Raw genomic sequence first — 20,302 nt, forward strand, 5'->3', positions numbered from 1 at the left:
GTCCCTGGCAGGCCCGGCTCCGGGCAGCAGGAGGCTGACCAGCAGCGCCCCCCTGGCTCCAGCTGCTGTCCCGTAGCCCTCGGTCCCTGGGCACTTGCCCTGCAGGCCAACAGGGTGTTACCCCAGTGATCCCTCAGCCGCTTGGGCTCTTGTCACCCCCCACGGGCAATGCCCGTCGGCCAGCGCTGGAGCCAGAGGTGCCCAAGGCACCAGCCACGGCTTGGGCTGGGCTGAGGCAGTGGTGGAGGAGGAAGACGGGCCGCGTGCTCCAGGGCCCATCCCTCCCCTCCCCCCGCGACGCCGGCCGAGGGAAGGACGAGCCAGGAGCCGGCCGTTCGCCAAAAGGAGCCTTTATTGCCGCAGGCGGGCAGCTCAGGCCTTCTCCGCGGCCTCCGCGCTCAAGGTGCCGTCGGCGCCGCTCTCCCTCTCCGGCTCGGCCGCGCCCAGAGCGCTCACCACGGTCTGCAGCTCGGTGTGGAAGGGGTACTCCTTCCGCTCGCGCAGCCGGCCCCCGGCGCCGCGCCGCCACAGCCGCAGCCAGGCCAGGCCCAGGCCCAGCACGCCGCCCACGAACAGGGCTCCCACCAGGCAGCTGCCCGCGAACGCCACGCCCACCAGCAGCAGGTGCTTCAGGCTGCGGCAGCGCTCTGGGGAGAGACATCGGGGTGAGCCCGGGGCCGCTGCTTCTGCTCCAGGACCCCCCCCCCCAGGATAGGCCCACAACGGCTGCTCCAGGACCCCCCCCCCCCCCGGATAGGCCCGCAACGGCTGCTCCAGGACCCCCCTCCCCCCCCCCCGGATAGGCCCACAACGGCTGCTCCAGGACCCCCCCCCCCAGGATAGGCCCACAACGGCTGCTCCAGGACCCCCCCCCCCCCCCCGGATAGGCCCACAACGGCTGCTCCAGGACCCCCCCCCCCCCCAGGATAGGCCCACAACGGCTGCTCCAGGACCCCCCCCCCCCAGGATAGGCCCACAACGGCTGCTCCAGGACCCCCCCCCCCAGGATAGGCCCGCAACGGCTGCTCCAGCCGCCCCCCCAGCGGGGGGTCTGAGCCCTTCCCCGCTGCCCCCGCCCCCCCGGGCCCTGGCACCTACCTTCGTACCACGGAGCCTGCGCCTGGTGCACCGCCACGGGGCCAGCCACCGTCCTGTGCAGCAGCCCCTCGCCCGCGAGCGCTGGAGGGAAACAGACCTTGGAGCCAGGCTGGCCGAGCGCCCCCCAGCCGTGGGGCAGCGCCGTGGGGCAGCTGCAGCCACCTTGCTCCAAGGAGCCGGGCGTGGAATTCGCAGCACGCAGCCCCCCCGTGCCGGGCCTCGCTCCACACCAGGGGCAGCTCGCAGGGGTAACCCCGGCTGAGGTAGCTCCGTGCCCCCAGGCACCCCCAGCCAAGTGGGGTGGAGGGAACCACTGGCTGCTCTTGCTGGGGCCTTGGGGCCCACGGGAGCAGCGACCGACTCCTCTCGGAGCTGAACCCCCCTTACACCGAGGGGCCCGTCGAGCGCAGGTTCCCTCTAGACTCTGCTCCCCTGTTGGCTGTTGCTGCCTCGAGCCCCCCCCCAGGCTCACGGGTGCCCTGAGCAGAGCCCCAAACTCCCCCCTTGGGACTGCTGCCAGGCCCTGCCCGCGGAGAGCAGCCTGGCCAGGGGCCCCCCGCACGGATCCGCACGCGGGGCCCTGGGCCCGGTACCTCTCGGTCCTGGGGGCGCAGGGTCAGCAGGGCAGTGGCTGGTACAGCAGCTGCACTTCCAGTCCTGGGAAGGGTCCTCCAGGTCCTGCCAGCTGGAGGGGGAGGGGAGTCACTGGGCCTGCCGACGGGGTGCCCAGCAGCCCCAGACCCTCTGGCCACTAGAACCCAGTGGAACCTGCCGCCCCCACCTCCGCGCTCACGGATCAGAGCCGGGCTCCGGCAGCTCCCAGGGGGACACGGGCGCCACCGGAGCCCCAGCACCCCAGGGGGTCACGCGTGGCCAGGCAGAGCCCCACCCCCGCGGCGGGCAGGACACGGGCGCCACCAGAGCCCCCAGCACCCCAGGGGGTCACGCGAGCCAGGCAGAGCCCCACCCCCTTTGCGGGCAGGACACGGGCGCCACCAGAGCCCCCAGCACCCCAGGGGGTCACGCGAGCCAGGCAGAGCCCCACCCCCTTTGCAGGCAGGACACGGGCGCCACCGGAGCCCCCAGCACCCCAGGGGGTCACACGAGCCAGGCAGAGCCCCAGCACCCCAGGGGGTCACGCGTGGCCAGGCAGAGCCCCAGCACCCCAGGGGGTCACGCGTGGCCAGGCAGAGCCCCCAGCACCCCAGGGGGTCACGCGTGGCCAGGCAGAGCCCCCAGCACCCCAGGGGGTCACGCGTGGCCAGGCAGAGCCCCCAGCACCCCAGGGGGTCACGCGAGCCAGGCAGAGCCCCCAGCACCCCAGGGGGTCACGCGTGGCCAGGCAGAGCCCCCAGCACCCCAGGGGGTCACGCGTGGCCAGGCAGAGCCCCACCCCCGCGGCAGGCAGGACACGGGCGCCACCGGAGCCCCCAGCACCCCAGGGGGTCACGCGTGGCCAGGCAGAGCCCCCGCACCCCAGGGGGTCACGGGAGCCAGGCAGAGCCCCACCCCGCGGCGGGCAGACCTGAGCGCGGTGCGGTTGTAGTAGCAGGACTTGCTGGCCCGGCGGGCGCGGCTCCCCGGGCCCCAGGCCGCCAGCTGGCAGTGGATGTAGACCTGGAAGAGTGCGTGAGCTCAGAGCCTGGGCCGCCGCCAGGGAAGCCGCAGGCCCAGCCGGCCCGACAGTCCCAGCGCCCCATGTCCGGCGGGGCCCAGAAGCAGCCGGGATGGGGCAGGGCCCGGTTGCCGCACCCCTCCCGCCCATGGGGCGCAGGCCGGGTCGAGGAGCCAGCACGGAGGCAGAACGGTTCTGGACCGAGCCAAGCGCCAGCCTGTGGCCAGGCCTGTGCCGGGCCGAGGGGCAGCCCCAGGGACCCCCCGCCAGCCCCCAGCTCCACGGAGGCCGTGCCGGGTGCCCCACCAGGGCTCGGAGGGGCAGCTTGGAGCCCGGGCAGGAGGCCAGGCGCTGCCTAGATCCCCAGGCATGGCCAGGGCAGAGCGCCCAGCAGGGGACACTGCAGGCTGAGGCAGGGCAGGTGGCTTTCAGCTGGCTCAGCCCGGGCTGGGGGAGACAGATGCCTCCCCAGCCCCCCCTTTGTCCCTGGCCGAGCCCAGCCCCCCGGGCCTCACCTCTTCCTCCGCGTCGGCAGCCAGCAGGAACGCCGGGACGGTGAACTGCAGGGCGGACTCCTCCGGCCGGCGCCAGGCAGCCGCGTCCAACCCGCCCCCGCGCAGACACCTGGAGCCAGCAGAGGGGTCAGCACAGGGTCCCCTTCTGGGGCGAGGCAGCCTGAACCCACCGGCCTTGGCGCCCCACTGCCCCGGGGATGGGCACGGCCCAGGAAGAGGGACGCCCCGTGGCTGCCTTGCAGGGACACGTCTCCGGTTCGAGCAAGGGAGCCCGACTCCCAGGTCTCGAGCCCCAGGGCGTTATAGGGCCCTGCATTGGGCGCAGGGGCCCCGGCTCCTCAGCCCTCCCCCGGCTCAGGGCCCCGCGCAGCCTGGATGGGGTGTGCGCCGAGTCCTTGCGTGGTACCCGCCCCCGGCCCGCGCAGCGACCCACTCCCCTGCCCCGACTGACCCGTGCTCGTTCACCAGCACATAGAGCCGCCGGGCCCGGCTCAGGCGCTTGGCCCGGGCCCCGTAGCACTCGTCCACGTAGATCCGGGGCGGGACGCCCCAGCTGGCCTCCACGCTGGCCTCCACGTGGATGGGGGAGCCCGGCACGTAGCTCAGGGGCTCGGGCGCGGCGCTGAAGTGCTCTGGGGAGGGAGGACAGGCGTTATGGGCGCCAGCTGGTGCGCCGACACCCCCTCCCAGCACCCAGGGGTGGGCAAGGCCCGTCAGGCACAGCTACTGCTCCTCACCAGCACCAGCCGCCCTCCCCAGGCCAGGCCCGCGCCGATGGCAGCAGCCCGGCACTCCTGCTGCCCCGGAGCCAGGGCTGGCCCCTCCCAAGGCAGCACGGAGCCGCTCAGACGTGCTCTGGGGCCAGGCCCGGGACAGGAGGGCTGAGGGGAACGAGCTTCCCCACCCCCCAGTGGTGCACGGAGCAGCTCAGGACAGGAGCTACGGGCAGGGCTGGGGTCTCACCCCACGGCTCCGCTGTGGCCGGCCAGAGGCAGGAGCCCTGGGAGTAGCCTGGCAGGCCCATCCCGCCATTGGGGCCAGCGCCCCGGAGCTGGTCCCCCGACCCGAGGAGCCGGGCTGAGAACGGCAGTGGGCAGACTGGGGAGAGCCGACACTCCCTCGGGGGGCCCTGCTTCCCCGCACAGCATGGAGGACCGCACACGGCCACGCCCGCCGGCACCACCAGCCCCCCGGCTCGGTCAGGCTGGCGTGGGCGGGACGGCAGAAGGAGCCCCGGGCATGGGGCACGGAGAAGGCGGCTCTCGCCCCGTGCAGCCCCCGAGCGCGCAGGGACCCACCGTTCAGGATGCGGAGGTGGAAGCGGATCTCCGCAGACGCTCCGGAGAGGCCGCCGTGCAGGGCCTGGGTGCGAGTGGGAGTCCTGGCCAGCAGCCGGCCGGCCCTTGTGGTAGCCGAGGAGGGAGCCGCCGGCCCGCCGGTGCTGGGTGAGGGGTCGTCCCAGAAGGGGGACACCAGGTCCTTAGCAGCTGCGGGGGATGGAGAGCCAGGCTAGAACACCGTTCCCGGGAGTGCAGGCTACTGACGGGGCCCCAGTGCCGGCTGGAAACCCCCCAGGACTCTGCCGCCCATGGGGACCCTCCCCACTACGGAGCTGGCTCTGGGCCAGGGTGTTCCAGCCTTGGCACGGAGAGTTGTGGCAGCTCCTACAGCATTGCCCAGCCCCGCCGAGTTCTCACCTCTGCACTGCGGCGTGGAGTTCCACAGGTAGGCCAGTCGCGGCCGTTCCCAGTGGCCCCGAGCAGGCACATGGGAGCATCTCCGCCTCCCCGCCCCGGTCACGAGGCCGAGCCCTCGATTCGTCCATGCACCATGCAGGCACCTCCGCCCCCTCCCAGCACCCTGCCAACCAGGGCCATGGGACCTCCGCCACGGCAGGACCCACTGGGGGTGTTGGTTCTCTGGGTGGAGGGGCCGTTCGCCCGGCTGGGTCCCCAGGGGGCCGCTCTTGCCCCCACAAGAGGGTGGAAGGGCGTGGGTGGGTGCAACAGCCCTGCGGGGGGGGAGCGGCTTCCTTTGGGCCGTCCGGAGCGTAAGGGGGATGGTCCAGTCAGAAGCGGCCCCCAGGGGAGCCCCGCCCGGGCTGCCCGCGGAGAAGGGGCCGGGCGAGCCCCCAAGCCAGGAGGTGGCCGGCGTCAGCCTGGGGCTCGGCCGCCCCGGGGCAGGGGAGCGCTCACCCGTCAGGACCTTGTGGAAGAGGCTCATCTTGGCAGCCTGCGTGGCCGTGGCCTGTGGCTGTGGACCGGTGGTGGGGCGTGAGGAGCCGTTCCATGGGGCGGGAGCCAGCTCGGGGGCAGCTGGGGAAGGAAACGGCCACTTATTGCCCCGACAGCCGGGGTCAGCAGCTAGAGGGAACCGCCCCCCCTCCGGCAAGGGAGCCAGGCGCCGCAGCACGTGTGGGGCTGCCCTTGGCCAGCCCCCGGCTGTCTCAGGGCATGGGGAGCAGGGTGGAGGCCTTGGGCCCCCACTGGGGTACAGCTGGGCTGCCCCAGACCCCCCGCCCCGCAAGCTCCAGCTGTAGCGGAGGCGCGTGGGGCTCAAGCCAGGGACCAGCCCCACCCCAGCGTCGCTTTCCGGCCTCCAGAGCCAGGAGCGCAGACGGAGCAGGCCAGGCGCTCACAGCCAGGCAGGGCCAGCAAGGAGACCCCCCCGCCCCCCCAAACAGCAGCCTCTGCCCTGCACAGACAGCAGCCGGGGCACGACAAGGTGCCCCACGGGGCGCCCCACGCTGGGCCGGCGCGTCGCAGGGCGTCCCTGTTGGGCACCTCGGCCGGCAAGGCTCCGACCCGGGGGGACAGCCCAGCTGCACGCCAGCCCCTGTGCTTCAGGGCACAGCTCTCCCCCGTGCCCCACGCCGGCTGCAGCTGGGCCCCTCTCAGCGCCCCACTGCCGGCCAGCAGGCCCAGGGCACCCACAGCAGAGCCCCCGACAGCCCCACCCCGCCCCAGCCACCCCACAGCAAGAGGCCGGAGGCCAGGCCTGCCAAGCAAGGGCCTTGCCTGGGGAAAGCCCTCAGCTGCTCTGACTGCCCAGGGAAGAGGGGAGAGCAGGCAGGGTGCCCAGCCCGGCCATAGCATTCCCCCCCCCCCACACCCCCAACCTAGCAGCACTGCACCCCCATTACCTGGCACCCCCCTTACCTGGCACCCCCCCACACACCCAGCCTAGCATCACTGCACCCCCCTTACCTGGCACCCCCCCTGCACACCCAACCTAGCAGCACTGCACCCCCCTTACCTGGCACCCCCCCACACACACACTGCACACCCAACCTAGCAGCACTGCACCCCCATTACCTGGCACCCCCCCCACACACCCAGCCTAGCATCACTGCACCCCCATTACCTGGCACCCCCCCACACACCCAGCCCAGCAGCACTGCACCCCCATTACCTGGCACCCCCCACACACCCCCAGCCCAGCAGCTCTGCACCCCCATTACCTGGCACCCCCCACACACCCCCAGCCCAGCAGCTCTGCACCCCATTACCTGGCACCCCCCACACACCCCCAGCCCAGCAGCTCTGCACCCCATTACCTGGCACCCCCCACACACACCCAGCCCAGCAGCACTGCACCCCCATTACCTGGCACCCCCCCACACACACCCAGCAGCTCTGCACCCCCATTACCTGGCACCCCCTGCACACCCAGCCCAGCCACTCTGCACCCCATTACCTGGCACCCCCCACACTGCAGCACATAGCACAGCAGCCAGGGCCACCCTCCAGGGAGCCATCCTGGAGCAGAAGTGATTCAGGGCAGGGCTGCCCCAGCCCCTGGAAATAGCCCGGCCGCAGGTGCTCGGGGCGGGGCGGACGAGCCCCACCTGCTCCCTGGGGGCGGGCGGGGCTGCAGCTGGCGGAGATGCCCTGGGCACCTGGAGCCGGGACGGGCTGAGGGGAGGCCCCTGTAGCTCCCGGGCTAAGGGCCCAGTGTCCCTGGGACGCCCGAAGGCCCCCTGACTTCGTCTCGCTGCCAGCGGCTGCTCACGGCCCCGGGAACTCAGCAAGGGGCTCCGCTTGGGTCCTGCCCGAGGGGAGCCAGGCGCCCCGTCCCGACCGGGCTCTTTCCAGGGTTCAGGTGCCCGGCTCAGCGCCTGGCCCCCAGCCGGCCAGTCCTTATGGGGAGCCCCGCTGGCTTTGGCCCTTGCTCCTGCCACCGCCGGTCCCCTGCCGCCCCCGCTTGCTCGGTGGCTGGAAACCACCCTCGTTCCCTTCCTCAGCCCTCGCCCCCCCGAACTCAGCCAGCCGCAGCGGGGGCGCTGCAGCTGCACCCCTCTGCCGCTGCAGCTGCACCCCTCTGCCGCAGCCTGTTCAGGGCCTCACCCAGCCGCGTGGCTGGCCAGGGCGGCCCCTTCTCGGCAGCAGCTGGAGTTTGCTTTGCCAGCGACTGATTGAGCTGGGGCTGGTCTGATACCTCCAGCAGCCTCTTCCAAACCTCCCCCTTCCCCCCGTGCCCATTCCTCTTCTTGTGGAGGCTAGAGGTGTAAAACTCATGAGTGGCTGGAGAAAGTGAAGAAGGAAAAGTTACTTGTTCCCATCATATAACTGGGTGTCACCAGCTGAAATGGACAGGTAGCAGGTTTCAAACAAACCAAAGAAACTTTTTCTTTACTCAGTGCACAGTCAACCTGTGGAACTCCTCGCCGGAGGGTGTGGTGAAGACCAGGCTGTTAACAGGGCTCAAAAGAGACCCAAACACATTCATACTCATTAACCAGGCTGGGCAGAGGCTGGGAATGGGCAACAGGAGAGAGATCACGCCCGATTGTGTCCCTCGCTCTGGGCACCTGGCACTGGCCGCTGGCGGCCGACACGCACCGGCTGGATGTAGCTCAGCTCTGACTGTTCCGATGCTCACAATGCGGCAGGCCTCAGCAAACACGGAGGGGTCATGCTGTGGGGGGGGGGGGGCGTCTGCTCTGTGACCCGGGGCCCCCTGCGCTGGGCTGTATGATTCCCACTGACTCACCCACGTGTGTATGGCCCAGACACCCCGGCCCAGCCTGAGCAGATAACAAGGCTCTTGGGGGGGGAGGCAAAGATGAACATCAGGGTTTGGGGGGGAGGTGTGACGTAGTGGGGGTACTTGCTGGGCTGTGGTGACCCCTGCTGTCTGGAGCAAGACCCAGCAGGGAAAACCTCGCTAGGCAGAGGTAAGGCCAAACTTGTTGAACCAGTGGCCAGACACCCCCCATGGAGAGGAACAAAGGAAGGTGGATGCTGCCCTGGCTGGGGGGCAGGGCTGGAAGAGGGTTAGTTAGTTGCTGGCTGGAAGGCAGGGGAGAAGGAGCTGGGGAGGGGGCTGGGACTCCCCTATCTCAAGCGGGGCACTGAGGCCTCTTAGCCCCAGTTCCTGTAACCAGACTACATCTGTGCTGCGCTGTGCTGGAGGAGCAATAAACCACCCTCAATTCCACTGGCTGGTGCAGTCTGTTTGAGCCATTTCGGGGTGCAGGAGACAGGGAACCCCCAACGCGCCGTCACAGGAGGGGCAGTTACTGGCTGGGAAACATGAAGGAAACAGCCTAAGCTGAGGGCCTAGGGGGGCCAAGGGACCCCCCCAGCCAGGTGACCTACTGCAGCCAAGGAGAGGCCAGGAAGGAGTATAAAGAGGCCATGCGGCCGATGCCATTTTGTTCTCAGCTCAGCACTTCATCCCAGAGGCAGCACTGCAGGGATTGAAGAGCCCGGAAGACCTGTGAACCCATCCTGATCGTAGGATGTGCAATAAGAACTTTTAAACCAGCAGCTGTAACATCTCTGCTAGAGCCTGCATCGAGGACTGGGAGATTCGGTGCATGTAACGTACTGTACTTTAATAACCTTACTCTCAGGCTTTTCTTTCTTGTAATAATAAACCTTTAGATATAGATTCTAAAGGATTGGCCCAGCGTGATTTGTGGTAAGGTCCAGAGGGTAAATTGACCAGGGATCTGTGGCTGGTTTCTTGGAACCGGACAGAACTTGTTCGGGGTAGGTGGGATTGGGTGCTAGGACCCCCCACCTGTGTATAGGCCCGGGGCCATCTGGGGCACGGATATTGCTGGGGTGTCGGAGGGGTTTTGCTCGGGAGGCTTCAGGCAGGCAGCTGAAGCGCTCTGTGGGACTGGTGTGTGGCGAGGTCACCAGTCAGGGGCTGTAAGGAGCCCAGATTTGAGCAATTCGCCCTGAGCGGACGCCCTCAGCTGTGCCCAGACCCGGCCCAGGCAGACACCCCAGCACTGGCATGGCCAAGGGCTGGCACAAAAGCAAGGGGAGTTAACCAGGGACTGGTGCGCCAGAGCCAAGAGCACAGTCCCTGCAAGCTGCGTGGGAATGTTCCCAAGCCCCACCCCCTGTACGCCCCACCTCCCCCTAGCCGAGAGGGCAAGGGCGTGGCCCAGCCACAGCAGCAGCAGGGAAGCAGCCACCCCGGGGCTGTAGCCATGCAGGCGCCCACCTAAGCTAAGGCAGCTGGGTTCATGCTGCGGCCGGCCGCGTTTCCCTCCCCCGTACTGAGCAGGCTGGTCTGCAGGAGCTCAGACCCCCGCACCCACGGGCTGCTGCCACCCTGCCACTGCACCGCAGCCGAGAGCAGCCTGGGGGGGCAGGGGGCTCCCTGGGAGTGGGGCCAGAGCACACTAGGTGCCCCCCCCCCCCTGAGAGCAGCCTGGGGTGGCAGGGGGCTCCCTGGGAGTGGGGCCAGAGCACACTAGGTGCCCCCCCGTAGAATGGTCACCTAACTGCTAGGAGTTCCTGAGGTTACTGGACCGGCCAGTTCCCGGCTACGGCCCAGCCCTGGACCACACAGGGGAGCAGCTGTGAGGCCTGCTAGAGGCAGCTGGGTGGGACGGTGGAGACCCTGGTGCCTTCAGAAAACCCACCAGATGCTTTGCCAGCACAACCCCCAGGAAAGGGGGGGAGGCAAGGGGGCTGGCCAGCTGGGAACGGGGCTCTTCATGGCCCCTCCTGCCTAGCTAGAGGGGCAGGGCTCAGTGCAGCACCCGCTGCAGGGCCAGGCTAAGGGGCTTGTGCCAGGCCGTTGCCAGGGCGGGTCCTAGCCTGAGCCCAGGCCCTGCCCTGTGTCCTTGGTGGGCCCAGCGGGGCGCCTGGCCCTCACACCCGCAGCCTGCTAGACATGGGGGTCCTGCCCTCAGGCATCTGGGAACCAGGGCCCCTCCCCGCTACTGACGGATCCGTGGCTCCCAGCAGGGCCTCCTGTTGGCAGGGGAGCCCAGGGGCCAAGCCAGGAGCTGCCAGCCCAGAAAGGGGCCAGCCCAGCGCCCCCCACCGCTCCGGTTCCCGGCCCCGCGGAAGGAGGGAGGGAGGCCCAGCGCCCCCCCCACCGCTCCGCTTCCCGGCCCCGCGGAAGGAGGGAGGGAGGCCCAGCGCCCCCCCCACCGCTCCGGTTCCCGGCCCCGCGGAAGGAGGGAGGCCCAGCGCCCCCCCCACCGCTCCGGTTCCCGGCCCCGCGGAAGGAGGGAGGCCCAGCGCCCCCCCCACCGCTCCGCTTCCCGGCCCCGCGGAAGGAGGGAGGCCCAGCGCCCCCCCCACCGCTCCGCTTCCCGGCCCCGCGGAAGGAGGGAGGCCCAGCGCCCCCCCCACCGCTCCGGTTCCCGGCCCCGCGGAAGGAGGGAGGCCCAGCGCCCCCCCCACCGCTCCGGTTCCCGGCCCCGCGGAAGGAGGGAGGCCCAGCGCCCCCCCCACCGCTCCGGTTCCCGGCCCCGCGGAAGGAGGGAGGCCCAGCGCCCCCCCCACCGCTCCGCTTCCCGGCCCCGCGGAAGGAGGGAGGCCCAGCGCCCCCCCCACCGCTCCGGTTCCCGGCCCCACGGAAGGAGGGAGGCCCAGCGCCCCCCCCACCGCTCCGGTTCCCGGCCCCACGGAAGGAGGCCCAGCGCCCCCCCCACCGCTCCGGTTCCCGGCCCCGCGGAAGGAAGGAGGCCCAGCGCCCCCCCCACCGCTCCGGTTCCCGGCCCCCCGGAAGGAAGGAGGCCCAGCCCCCCCCACCGCTCCGGTTCCCGGCCCCGCGGAAGGAAGGAGGCCCAGCGCCCCCCCCACCGCTCCGCTTCCCGGCCCCCCGGAAGGAGGCCCAGCGCCCCCCCCACCGCTCCGGTTCCCGGCCCCGCGGAAGGAAGGAGGCCCAGCGCCCCCCCCACCGCTCCGGTTCCCGGCCCCGCGGAAGGAAGGAGGCCCAGCGCCCCCCCCACCGCTCCGGTTCCCGGCCCCCCGGAAGGAGGCCCAGCGCCCCCCCCACCGCTCCGGTTCCCGGCCCCGCGGAAGGAAGGAGGCCGGCCCAGCGTGCCCCACCGCTCCGGTTCCCGGCCCCGCGGAAGGAAGGAGGCCCAGCGCCCCCCCCACCGCTCCGGTTCCCGGCCCCGCGGAAGGAAGGAGGCCCAGCGCCCCCCCCACCGCTCCGGTTCCCGGCCCCGCGGAAGGAGGGAGGCCCAGCGCCCCCCACCGCTCCGGTTCCCGGCCCCGCGGAAGGAGGGAGGCCCAGCGCCCCCCACCGCTCCGGTTCCCGGCCCCCCGGAAGGAGGCCCAGCGCCCCCCACCACTCCGGTTCCCGGCCCCGCGGAAGGAGGCCCAGCGCCCCCCACCACTCCGGTTCCCGGCCCCGCGGAAGGAAGGAGGCCGGCCCAGCGCCCCCCCCACCGCTCCGGTTCCCGGCCCTGCGGAAGGAGGCCCAGCGCACACCACTGCTCTGGTTCACGGTTTATTGATTCAGGCCACGTCCGCGTTGATGCTGGCGAGGGGCTCGGCCGGTACCAGGGCCTCAGTCCAGGAGTCGCCCGGCCCGTGGGCGCGGGGGCAGAGCCGCCTGTGGCGCCCGTTGTAGAGGCAGAAGCCCAGGGACACGGCCGCGATGACAGCCACTTCCAGCAGCAGGGCGCCCACGGGAGGCGGCAGCGCGCCGGGTTTGCCTCCTGCCGGCAGAGAGGGGAGGCAGTGGACATGTCTGGGCCCCCCAGGCTGGCGCCGAGTCCTGCCACAGAGCAGGGGCCTGGCTCCACCTCTAGGTCCCTGCCAGTTCTGATCCCCCGGCCTGGCTCAAGAAGCTGCCCCCCCCATGGCATTCAGGGCAGGGTCCTCAGCCCTGCCCCCCAGCAGCCGAGCCGAGCCCCCGCACGGACTCCCTGGGGCTCCACCAAGGGCAGATCGATAGGAGCATGTAACCAGGCTTACAAGTGGGGCCGAGGCAGCCCTGCCCCCCAGCCCAAGAGACACCTGCCAGCTCCAGACGAGGCTGGGGGAGCAGGGCTCTGGGCCGCCAGCCCCCACCTGCCAGGCAAGCAGACACTGGGGCAGGCCAGGCAGCCGGCAGCTCGGCCTCCGCTCCCCTTCTGCTGGGGTCTGGGCGTGGTCCCGGGTTCCCCCGCACAGCCACCCCCGGAGGGCCAGTACCTGCATGGCTCTGGACGGCCCGGGAGCTGTTGGCGTGCCACTCGGCGCTTCCCGTCCCTGCAGGCGCTCTGCGGATCTTCAAGGGCCCCACCACGACGGCATGGACGAGGGCCCCTTGCCCTGCAGCGCCAGGAGAGATGGGCCCCATTGGCACCGGGCCAGACAGGCCCAGGCCCCTCCGCAGCCCCCCAAAAGGCTAGCGGCTCGGGATGTGCCCAGCCCTGCTCCCAGGGCCACGGTGGCCTCACTGCAATGCCGCAGGCAGCCGGACCCCCCCCCCCCCGGCTAAGGGCCCTGCAGCACGTCGGCTGCCCGCCCTCGTACCTTCCAGGTCCCTCTTGCGGCGAGAGCCTGCCGCTGGGCACCGGGAGTCACAGCAGCTGCAGGCGGAGCTCAGCGCGGGGTCGTCCAGGAGCTCCCACCTGTCGGGCAGAGCAGGGAGGCCGCGTCTCAGACCCTGCGAGTCCCAGGAGGGCCCCAGGCAGCACCTACCTCCCCTGGGCAGAGCCAGTGGGGCTGGGAGCTGCGTTAGGCAGGGCCCCTGCAGAGGGGCTGGGAGTCGGAGGGGCGAGCCCTGCCTTGGAGCGAGAGGCGCAGGACGTGCCGCTGCCGGGCGAGAGCCACGCCCCAGCCCACCTGACTGGCCACGTCCCCACGGTGAGCCCAGTGGCTGCCGGCCCTAGCTGTGCCAAAGCAGGACTCCCGCAGAGCGCGGCTGTAGCCCACCCCAGGCTGGCTTGCCAGGTGCTGCCCCGTAGCCCGCTTCAGCCGGAGAGCCGCTCCCACCGAGCCCGGGTCTCCGCAGGCCTAGACCGCAGGGTCGTCCCTGCCGCGAGGGCTGGCCGAGCCGCCCAGGACCATGGAGGTGCCGGGGTCCCCAGGGCAGGGCCCGCAGGCCTAGACCGCAGGGTCGTCCCCGCCGCGAGGGCTGGCCGAGCCACCCAGGACCGTGGAGGTGCCGGGGTCCCCAGGGCAGGGCCCGCAGGCCTAGACCGCAGGGTCGTCCCCGCCGCAAGGGCTGGCTGAGCCACCCAGGACCGTGGAGGTGCCGGGGTCCCCAGGGCACGACCCGCAGGCCTAGACCGCAGGGTCGTCCCTGCCGCGAGGGCTGGCCGAGCCACCCAGGACCATGGAGGTGCCGGGGTCCCCAGAGCACGACCCGCAGGCCTAGACCGCAGGGTCGTCCCCGCCGCAAGGGCTGGCTGAGCCACCCAGGACCGTGGAGGTGCCGGGGTCCCCAGGGCACGACCCGCAGGCCTAGACCGCAGGGTCGTCCCTGCCGCGAGGGCTGGCCGAGCCACCCAGGACCATGGAGGTGCCGGGGTCCCCAGAGCACGACCCGCAGGCCTAGACCGCAGGGTCGTCCCCGCCGCGAGGGCTGGCCAAGCCACCCAGGACCATGGAGGTGCCGGGGTCCCAGGGCAGGACCCGCAGGCCTAGACCGCAGGGTCGTCCCCGCCGCGAGGGCTGGCCGAGCCACCCAGGACCATGGAGGTGCCGGGGTCCCAGGGCAGGACCCGCAGGCCTAGACCGCAGGGTCGTCCCCGCCGCGAGGGCTGGCCGAGCCGCCCAGGACCGTGGAGGTGCCGGGGTCCCCAGGGCAGGGCCCGCAGGCCTAGACCGCAGGGTCGTCCCCGCCGCGAGGGCTGGCCGAGCCGCCCAGGACCGTGGAGGTGCCGGGGTCCCCAGGGCAGGGCCCGCAGGCCTAGACCGCAGGGTCGTCCCCGCCGTGAGGGCTGGCCGAGCCGCCCAGGACCATGGAGGTGCCGGGGTCCCAGGGCAGGACCCGCAGGCCTAGACCGCAGGGTCGTCCCCGCCGCGAGGGCTGGCTGAGCCGCCCAGGACCGTGGAGGTGCCGGGGTCCCCAGGGCAGGGCCCGCAGGCCTAGACCGCAGGGTCGTCCCCGCCGCGAGGGCTGGCCGAGCCACCCAGGACCGTGGAGGTGCCGGGGTCCCCAGGGCAGGACCCGCAGGCCTAGACCGCAGGGTCGTCCCCGCCGCGAGGGCTGGCCGAGCCGCCCAGGACCATGGAGGTGCCGGGGTCCCCAGGGCAGGGCCCGCAGGCCTAGACCGCAGGGTCGTCCCCGCCGCGAGGGCTGGCCGAGCCGCCCAGGACCGTGGAGGTGCCGGGGTCCCCAGGGCAGGGCCCGCAGGCCTAGACCGCAGGGTCGTCCCCGCCGCGAGGGCTGGCCGAGCCGCCCAGGACCGTGGAGGTGCCGGGGTCCCCAGGGCAGGGCCCGCAGGCCTAGACCGCAGGGTCGTCCCCGCCGCGAGGGCTGGCCGAGCCGCCCAGGACCGTGGAGGTGCCGGGGTCCCCAGGGCAGGGCCCGCAGGCCTAGACCGCAGGGTCGTCCCCGCCGCGAGGGCTGGCCGAGCCGCCCAGGACCGTGGAGGTGCCGGGGTCCCCAGGGCAGGGCCCGCAGGCCTAGACCGCAGGGTCGTCCCCGCCGCGAGGGCTGGCCGAGCCACCCAGGACCATGGAGGTGCCGGGGTCCCCAGGGCAGGGCCCCAGCCGCCAGAGCAGCCAGCCGCCGCCGGCCCGGTTTCAGGACTGCCGCGCCCACCTGCCCTCACCTGCGGGTGTCCCTGTGGAAGGAGCAGGCCTTCCTCGCGGGATCCGCCAGCGCACGCGGGTCCCAGGCCAGCACCTGGCAGTGCAGGTAGATCTGGGGAGGAGAGAAGCCAGCTGAGCCCACGCCCCGCCCCGGGGAGAGCCGGCCTTCAGGGCACGGGGCAGCCGGGAGATCCGACGAGCACGCCCACACTAGTGCCGCCCCGAGGCCGGGGTGCTGGGCTGCTGCCTGTCAGACCTTGGCACTCCCCTTGCCGTGGCATCTCGGGGCATTGTGGCACGGGGCTACCAGTCTGAGGCCCCCCCAGCCTTGCGTTTGGGGGCACCTCCAGCCAGTCAGGCAGGCTCTTAGTAGGGGCTGGCGCTAGGACTCGCAAGCTGCGTTGGCAAGAGCCAGGCACTCGCAGGAGCCAGCTGGGTACGTAACTCGGAAGCAGGCGCTTACCTCAGGGGCCGCGCCGGCGAAGTCGAAGGCCTGCAGGGAGAGCCGGATCGCCTCGGGGGCGCGGCGGGGCAGGAACCGGGAGCTGGCCACCTTGCCGTCCACCAGGCACCTGGAACAGGAGGGCGAGTCACTCACCGGCCCAAGGGCTTTGGAGACCGCCTGGCCCAGGGGACGCCTGCTGCTCTGGCCCCTGCCTGAGGTCGGGCGCAAGCGGCTGAAGGTCTCTGCACCCTTCCAGAACCAGGCTGCCCCAGCCAGCAGCTAGCGCCAGCATGAGCGGTCCTTAGGGGCCACGTGGCTACCCGACCGGCCAGCTCCGGCTGCCCTCACCCTGGCAGGCTGGAGCCGGGTCTGGGGAGAACCCAGCGCGTGAGTTACAAGGCTCCTACTGCGCCCTGCGTCGGAGCGTCCAGTCCTGGGGCTGGAAGGAGCCAGTCCAACGCCTGCTCCCAGTGGGGCAGCCCGACCCGGCAGGGACTTAAGCCTCCAGCACCTCCAGGCAGGCACCCCCGTGCCTCCCCACCCTCTAGGCAGACAGCCTCCTGAGGCCACCCCATTAGGCCTCATCTGCCCCCACTGGGAACAGCCTCCCTGGAACCCCTGCAGGAAGTTCAGGCTGCAGAAGAGGAGAGAGGGGGGATTGGAGAGCAGCCTGCAAGAAACCCAAACCCCTCAGCCTCCCCTCGCAGGTCACGTGCTCCAGCCCCCTAAGATTGAGGGTGCCCTCTGCTGGCCCCTCCCCCCGCACCCCCCGCACCCCCATCCTTTCTGGAGCGGGGGGCCCCCGCGCACCCCCATCCTTTCTGGAGCGGGGGGCCCCCGCGCACCCCCATCCTTTCTGGAGCGGGGGGCCAGAACTGGACAACACTCCAGATGTGGCCTCAGTGCCGAGTCGGGGAATAATCCCTCCCCTCGATCTGCCGGCCATGCTCCCCCTAGCGCTGCCCGCAACCCCCCCGGTCCCTGGCTGCCCCCCACCCCGGCTGCTGCCCGCCCCGAGCGCCCCCGGCGGCCGCTCACCCGTGGTTGGCGACGACGCTGTAGTTGGCGGGCGAGCGGCCGAGCTGGGGCGTGGGGGTGGCCGTGCAGGCGTCCAGGAAGACCCGCAGCGGCTGGTGGAAGCCGCGCTGCACGGCGAACTCCAGGCGGATGGGCGCGCCCAGGAAGAAGACAGTGGCGCCGCCTGCAAGACAAGCGCCGGGGCGGTCAGAGGCGCTGCCCGCGGGCTGGGGCGGCTCAGGCGCAGGCCTCCCGGACGCAGGGCCCGCGTCTCCGCCCCGGCGGGCCCCTCGGAGGAGCCGAGCACGAGGGGAGGGCGCCGGGTTAGGACGTGGCCTGGCGCTGCGGGAGGCCCGGCGGGACTGGCTGTAGGTGCCCGCCCAGCTGGTGCCCGACGGCGCGTTGGGGAACCCCTGACCCTGGCCCAGAGGGGACTGCGTAGGGGGGGTTATTGCTGCGCCGAGATACAGCACGGGAGGGACGCAGGCGTAGGGCCGGCCGGCAGCCCTAGTGCCTTGGGGAGGGGTTACGGGCCCCTGAACCCCCACACTGGTTAGTCTGCTCCCTCCACGCTCCCCCACCCTCACTGCCCCTCAAACCTTCCCTGGCCAGGAGGGAACCAGCTGGGCCACGGTCTAGGGGACACGAGGGCCTCAGGGCGCCCCCCCGGGCAGTGCTACAGACAGGGGCCAGCCACAGCCCCCCCCCCCCGCCCACCCCAGCGTGGGCAGCCCCCTGCCCGCCCGCCCCAGAGTGGGCAGCCCCCCCCCCGCCCGCCCCAGGCACTCACCGTTCAGGAGGGTCACGGTGAAGCGGAGCGCGCCGGAGGCAGCCAGCCGGCCGGTGGCCGGAGCTGTGGCCAGAGGTGCCAGGGGCCCTGCCCTAGGAGAGAGGCAGGATGGGTCCCCTTGTGCTCTCCCTGGGCATCTCCTTTGATTCGAGACCCCCTAGGGCCGGCTCTAGCGTGTCCCTGGCCGGCCTTTGGCATGACCCCCCAAACAGCCTGGGGGGCCTAGCCTGCCCAGGGCCGGGGCCCCCCACCCCTCCCCGTCCAGCAGGGCTACTGGCACCAGTGGGCAGCCTGGGATCGCAGGGGCTCGGAGCCAGGGTTAAGTAGCAGCCGTCCGGTCGCCTCATCCCCCGGGCGCCTGTAGCGCCCCAGCCCTAGGGCACCTTGGCAGCTCAGCCCACTGGCCACCCCAGCCCAGAGCCCTGCGCCCGCCCGGCTGCTCCTCGGGGTCCCCGGCCTGCAGCCCACGTCGCGGGGCGCCCGGCGCCGGCCGCTTACCGGGGGTCCGTGCAGTTGATCCGCTCGGCAAAGGGGCTGGCGTGGTGCCGGGCGCTGCCAGGGGCCGGCTCGTAGGCCAGCTCCGCGAAGTGCTCCACCGTGGCCCCCGAGGTCTGGGGAGGCAGGATCAGGGGAGTCAGCGCCAGGCCCCTGCCAGCCCCGCGGGGCGTCACCGAGGAGGGGAACCGAGCTGGTCCCGAGGGCACCCGCCTGCCAGCCCCCGACACGGGCAGGAGCCCGCGGGAGGGGCCGGAGCAGGGCCAGGCCGACTGGAGCCGGGGCAGCCCCTCGGGGGCACCCCTCAGCCCCTCCCCCCCCGCCTGCCAGCCCCCGACATGGGCAGGAGCCCGCGGGAGGGGCCGGAGCAGGGCCAGGCCGACTGGAGCTGGGGCAGCCCCTCGGGGGCACCCCTCAGCCCCTCCCACCCGCCTGCCAGCCCCCGACACGGGCAGGAGCCCGCGGGAGGGGCCGGAGCAGGGCCAAGCCAACTGGAGCCGGGGCAGCCCCTCGGGAGCACCCCTCAGCCCCTCCCACCCGCCTGCCAGCCCCCGACACGGGCAGGAGCCCGCGGGAGGGGCCGGAGCAGGGCCAAGCCAACTGGAGCCGGGGGGGCAGCCCCTCGGGGGCACCCCTCAGCCCCTCCCCCCGCCGCGCCCAGCCCTCGCTCACCAGCCGGGAGAAGCCGCAGTCCCGCAGGCCGTGCTGGAAGAGCAGGACGCCCAGCCGGGGGGCCAGGCTGGAGTAGAGGCAGCTGCCCAGGTGCAGGCGCTGGGGGTCCAGCAGCCGGCCAGTGCCCAGGGGGTCCAGCTTCACCGCCAGCCGGATGCTGGTCTCATTGCACTCGTAGAGCACCGAGTCCGGGGGCGCTGGAGGGGAGTGAGCAGGCCCCGTGGGGCTCCCGCCCTCTGCCCCCCCTCCCCCGGGGCTCCCGCCCTCTTCCCCCCTCCCGCGGGGCTCCCGGCTGCCCGCCCCCCTCCCCCCGCTTCCCACAGGGTTCCAAACTGCCCCTCAGGTCCCTCTGTCCTGTGGGGCTGCCAGCTGCCCTCCCGCCTCCCCTGCTGCCTCCCCCCACCCCCCTTGCCCCACGGGGCACCCAGCTGCCTGCCCCCCACCTTCTCCCCATGGGGCTCCAAGCTGCCCCCCAGGCCTCTCTGCCCTGTGTGGCTGCTGGCTGCCCTCCCCTCCCCATGGGGCTCCCAGCCATCCAGACCCCTCCGTGGGGCTCCACCAGGGAGCCAAACCCACCTCACCCTCCAAGCACCCCCCCAGCCCATGGGGACACCCCCCAGGAGCAGGGCCAGAGCATGGGAGAGGCCCCACTTGGGAGGGGTCACTGGTGCTTTGCGGCACCGACCCAGGACCAGGAGGGCTCTTACCCAGCCAGGCCCCGGGAGCAGTTACCACTGGAACTCACAGCTGCATGGGAGGGGAAGCCGTGTGGCTGCAGAGCCCAGCCCCAGCAGGGTAAGAGCCAGGCACCGGCCCCTAGCACAGAGCCCCAAGGAGACACCCCACTCACCTCGCTGCACGGCCAGAGCCAAGCGCCACACGAGCACCCCCAGCACCACAGCCCAGCTCGCCATGCTGCCAGCCACCCCACCCTGCTCACAGGACAGCAGCATGCCCCTGGGCCCTGGGAGCGGCTCTATATACCCGCCCAGGGATGGGCTGCAGCTGTGCTCAGAGCCGCTGGGCAGGGCCGCTCTGCACAGGTGCTGGGCTCTCCCCTCGGAGGAGCCACCCCGGCCACACACAGGCCTGGCCCCCTGCCTAGGCCCGGCCACTCTCCGAAGCCCCGTTGTCCCTCAGCCGAGGGCGGGGTCCCACCACGAGACCACCCAGGGGCATTTGCCTCATTGGCCAGGGCTCCCCTCCAGCAAGTCATGGCCTTGCCCGTGCCTCAGTTTCCCCCGTACCCTGTAGGGAGCCATCCTGCCACCCTAACCCTAACCCTCTCCCCGCCCTCGGAGCTTCCGTGCGACAGCCGGGCTCACCACGGGCCGTGCGTAAGCCCGGGCAGCCTGCGTGCAGACCCCCTGGGCCAACCCAGAGCCTCCACACCGGGACCAGGCCTGCCCACCCCAGGGCGCAGCACCGCTGGGCTTCATACCCGGCCAGGCCAGGCCCGTGCTGGAGGGTTTCTGGGCCCTGCCCGGGGTAGGGCGCCAGCAGGCAGGCGCTGGGGTGAGACTCACGGGGAACGGCTCCCAACCAGGCACCAGCAGGGGAACTGCAGGGGCAGGTCAGGCCCTAGGGGGAAAGGAAACCAATCTTCTGGCCAGGTCCCTGTGAGCTGGGCGCTGGGGCAGTCGCTCAGGAGCGATTCGGAGGCCGGCCAGTTGATGAGCAGAGCGGCCACACTTAGGT

General features: G+C 72.3%; 2 protein-coding genes across 2 annotated transcripts; both read right to left on the reverse strand.

Moving 5' to 3' along the window:
- Positions 1-334: 334 nt before the first annotated feature.
- LOC142818455 (uncharacterized) lies at positions 335-7,075 on the reverse strand. Its single transcript, XM_075897908.2, has 9 exons — positions 6,925-7,075; positions 5,424-5,543; positions 4,527-4,715; positions 3,680-3,860; positions 3,229-3,337; positions 2,624-2,715; positions 1,692-1,783; positions 1,099-1,179; positions 335-647 (listed from the first exon to the last, which is right to left on the reverse strand). Exons 1-9 carry the CDS (start codon positions 6,983-6,985, stop codon positions 373-375), a joined length of 1,200 nt encoding a protein of 399 aa, XP_075754023.2. The 5' UTR covers positions 6,986-7,075; the 3' UTR covers positions 335-372.
- A 4,855-nt stretch (positions 7,076-11,930) lies between these two features.
- On the reverse strand, positions 11,931-19,942 carry LOC142818454 (zona pellucida sperm-binding protein 3-like). The gene is made up of 10 exons (XM_075897907.2): positions 19,455-19,942; positions 18,605-18,801; positions 17,936-18,048; positions 17,438-17,529; positions 16,669-16,831; positions 15,649-15,757; positions 15,206-15,297; positions 12,957-13,054; positions 12,633-12,752; positions 11,931-12,154 (listed from the first exon to the last, which is right to left on the reverse strand). The coding sequence occupies exons 1-10, from the start codon at positions 19,555-19,557 to the stop codon at positions 11,952-11,954; spliced, it is 1,290 nt and encodes a 429-aa protein (XP_075754022.2). The 5' UTR covers positions 19,558-19,942; the 3' UTR covers positions 11,931-11,951.
- Between the last annotated feature and the right edge of the window lie 360 nt (positions 19,943-20,302).

Source organism: Pelodiscus sinensis, chromosome Z (assembly GCF_052426305.1).
Source record: "Pelodiscus sinensis isolate ZL-2025 chromosome Z, ASM5242630v1, whole genome shotgun sequence".
Lineage (NCBI taxonomy): Eukaryota > Metazoa > Chordata > Testudines > Trionychidae > Pelodiscus > Pelodiscus sinensis.

Excerpts from the sequence above, each read along its gene's own strand:
- LOC142818455 (XM_075897908.2), bottom strand. The coding sequence starts at position 6,985 with ATGGCTCCCTGGAGGGTGGCCCTGGCTGCTGTGCTATGTGCTGCAGTG. Across the intron at positions 3,861-4,526 it reads CCACCTCCGCATCCTGAACG|AGCACTTCAGCGCCGCGCCC; the intron begins GTGGGTCCCTGC and ends CTCCCTCCCCAG. Across the intron at positions 2,716-3,228 it reads CTGCCGACGCGGAGGAAGAG|GTCTACATCCACTGCCAGCT; the intron begins GTGAGGCCCGGG and ends GCACTCTTCCAG.
- LOC142818454 (XM_075897907.2), bottom strand. The coding sequence starts at position 19,557 with ATGCTGCTGTCCTGTGAGCAGGGTGGGGTGGCTGGCAGCATGGCGAGC. Across the intron at positions 13,055-15,205 it reads TTCCACAGGGACACCCGCAG|GTGGGAGCTCCTGGACGACC; the intron begins GTGAGGGCAGGT and ends TCTGCCCGACAG. Across the intron at positions 12,753-12,956 it reads CCGCAAGAGGGACCTGGAAG|GGCAAGGGGCCCTCGTCCAT; the intron begins GTACGAGGGCGG and ends CTGGCGCTGCAG.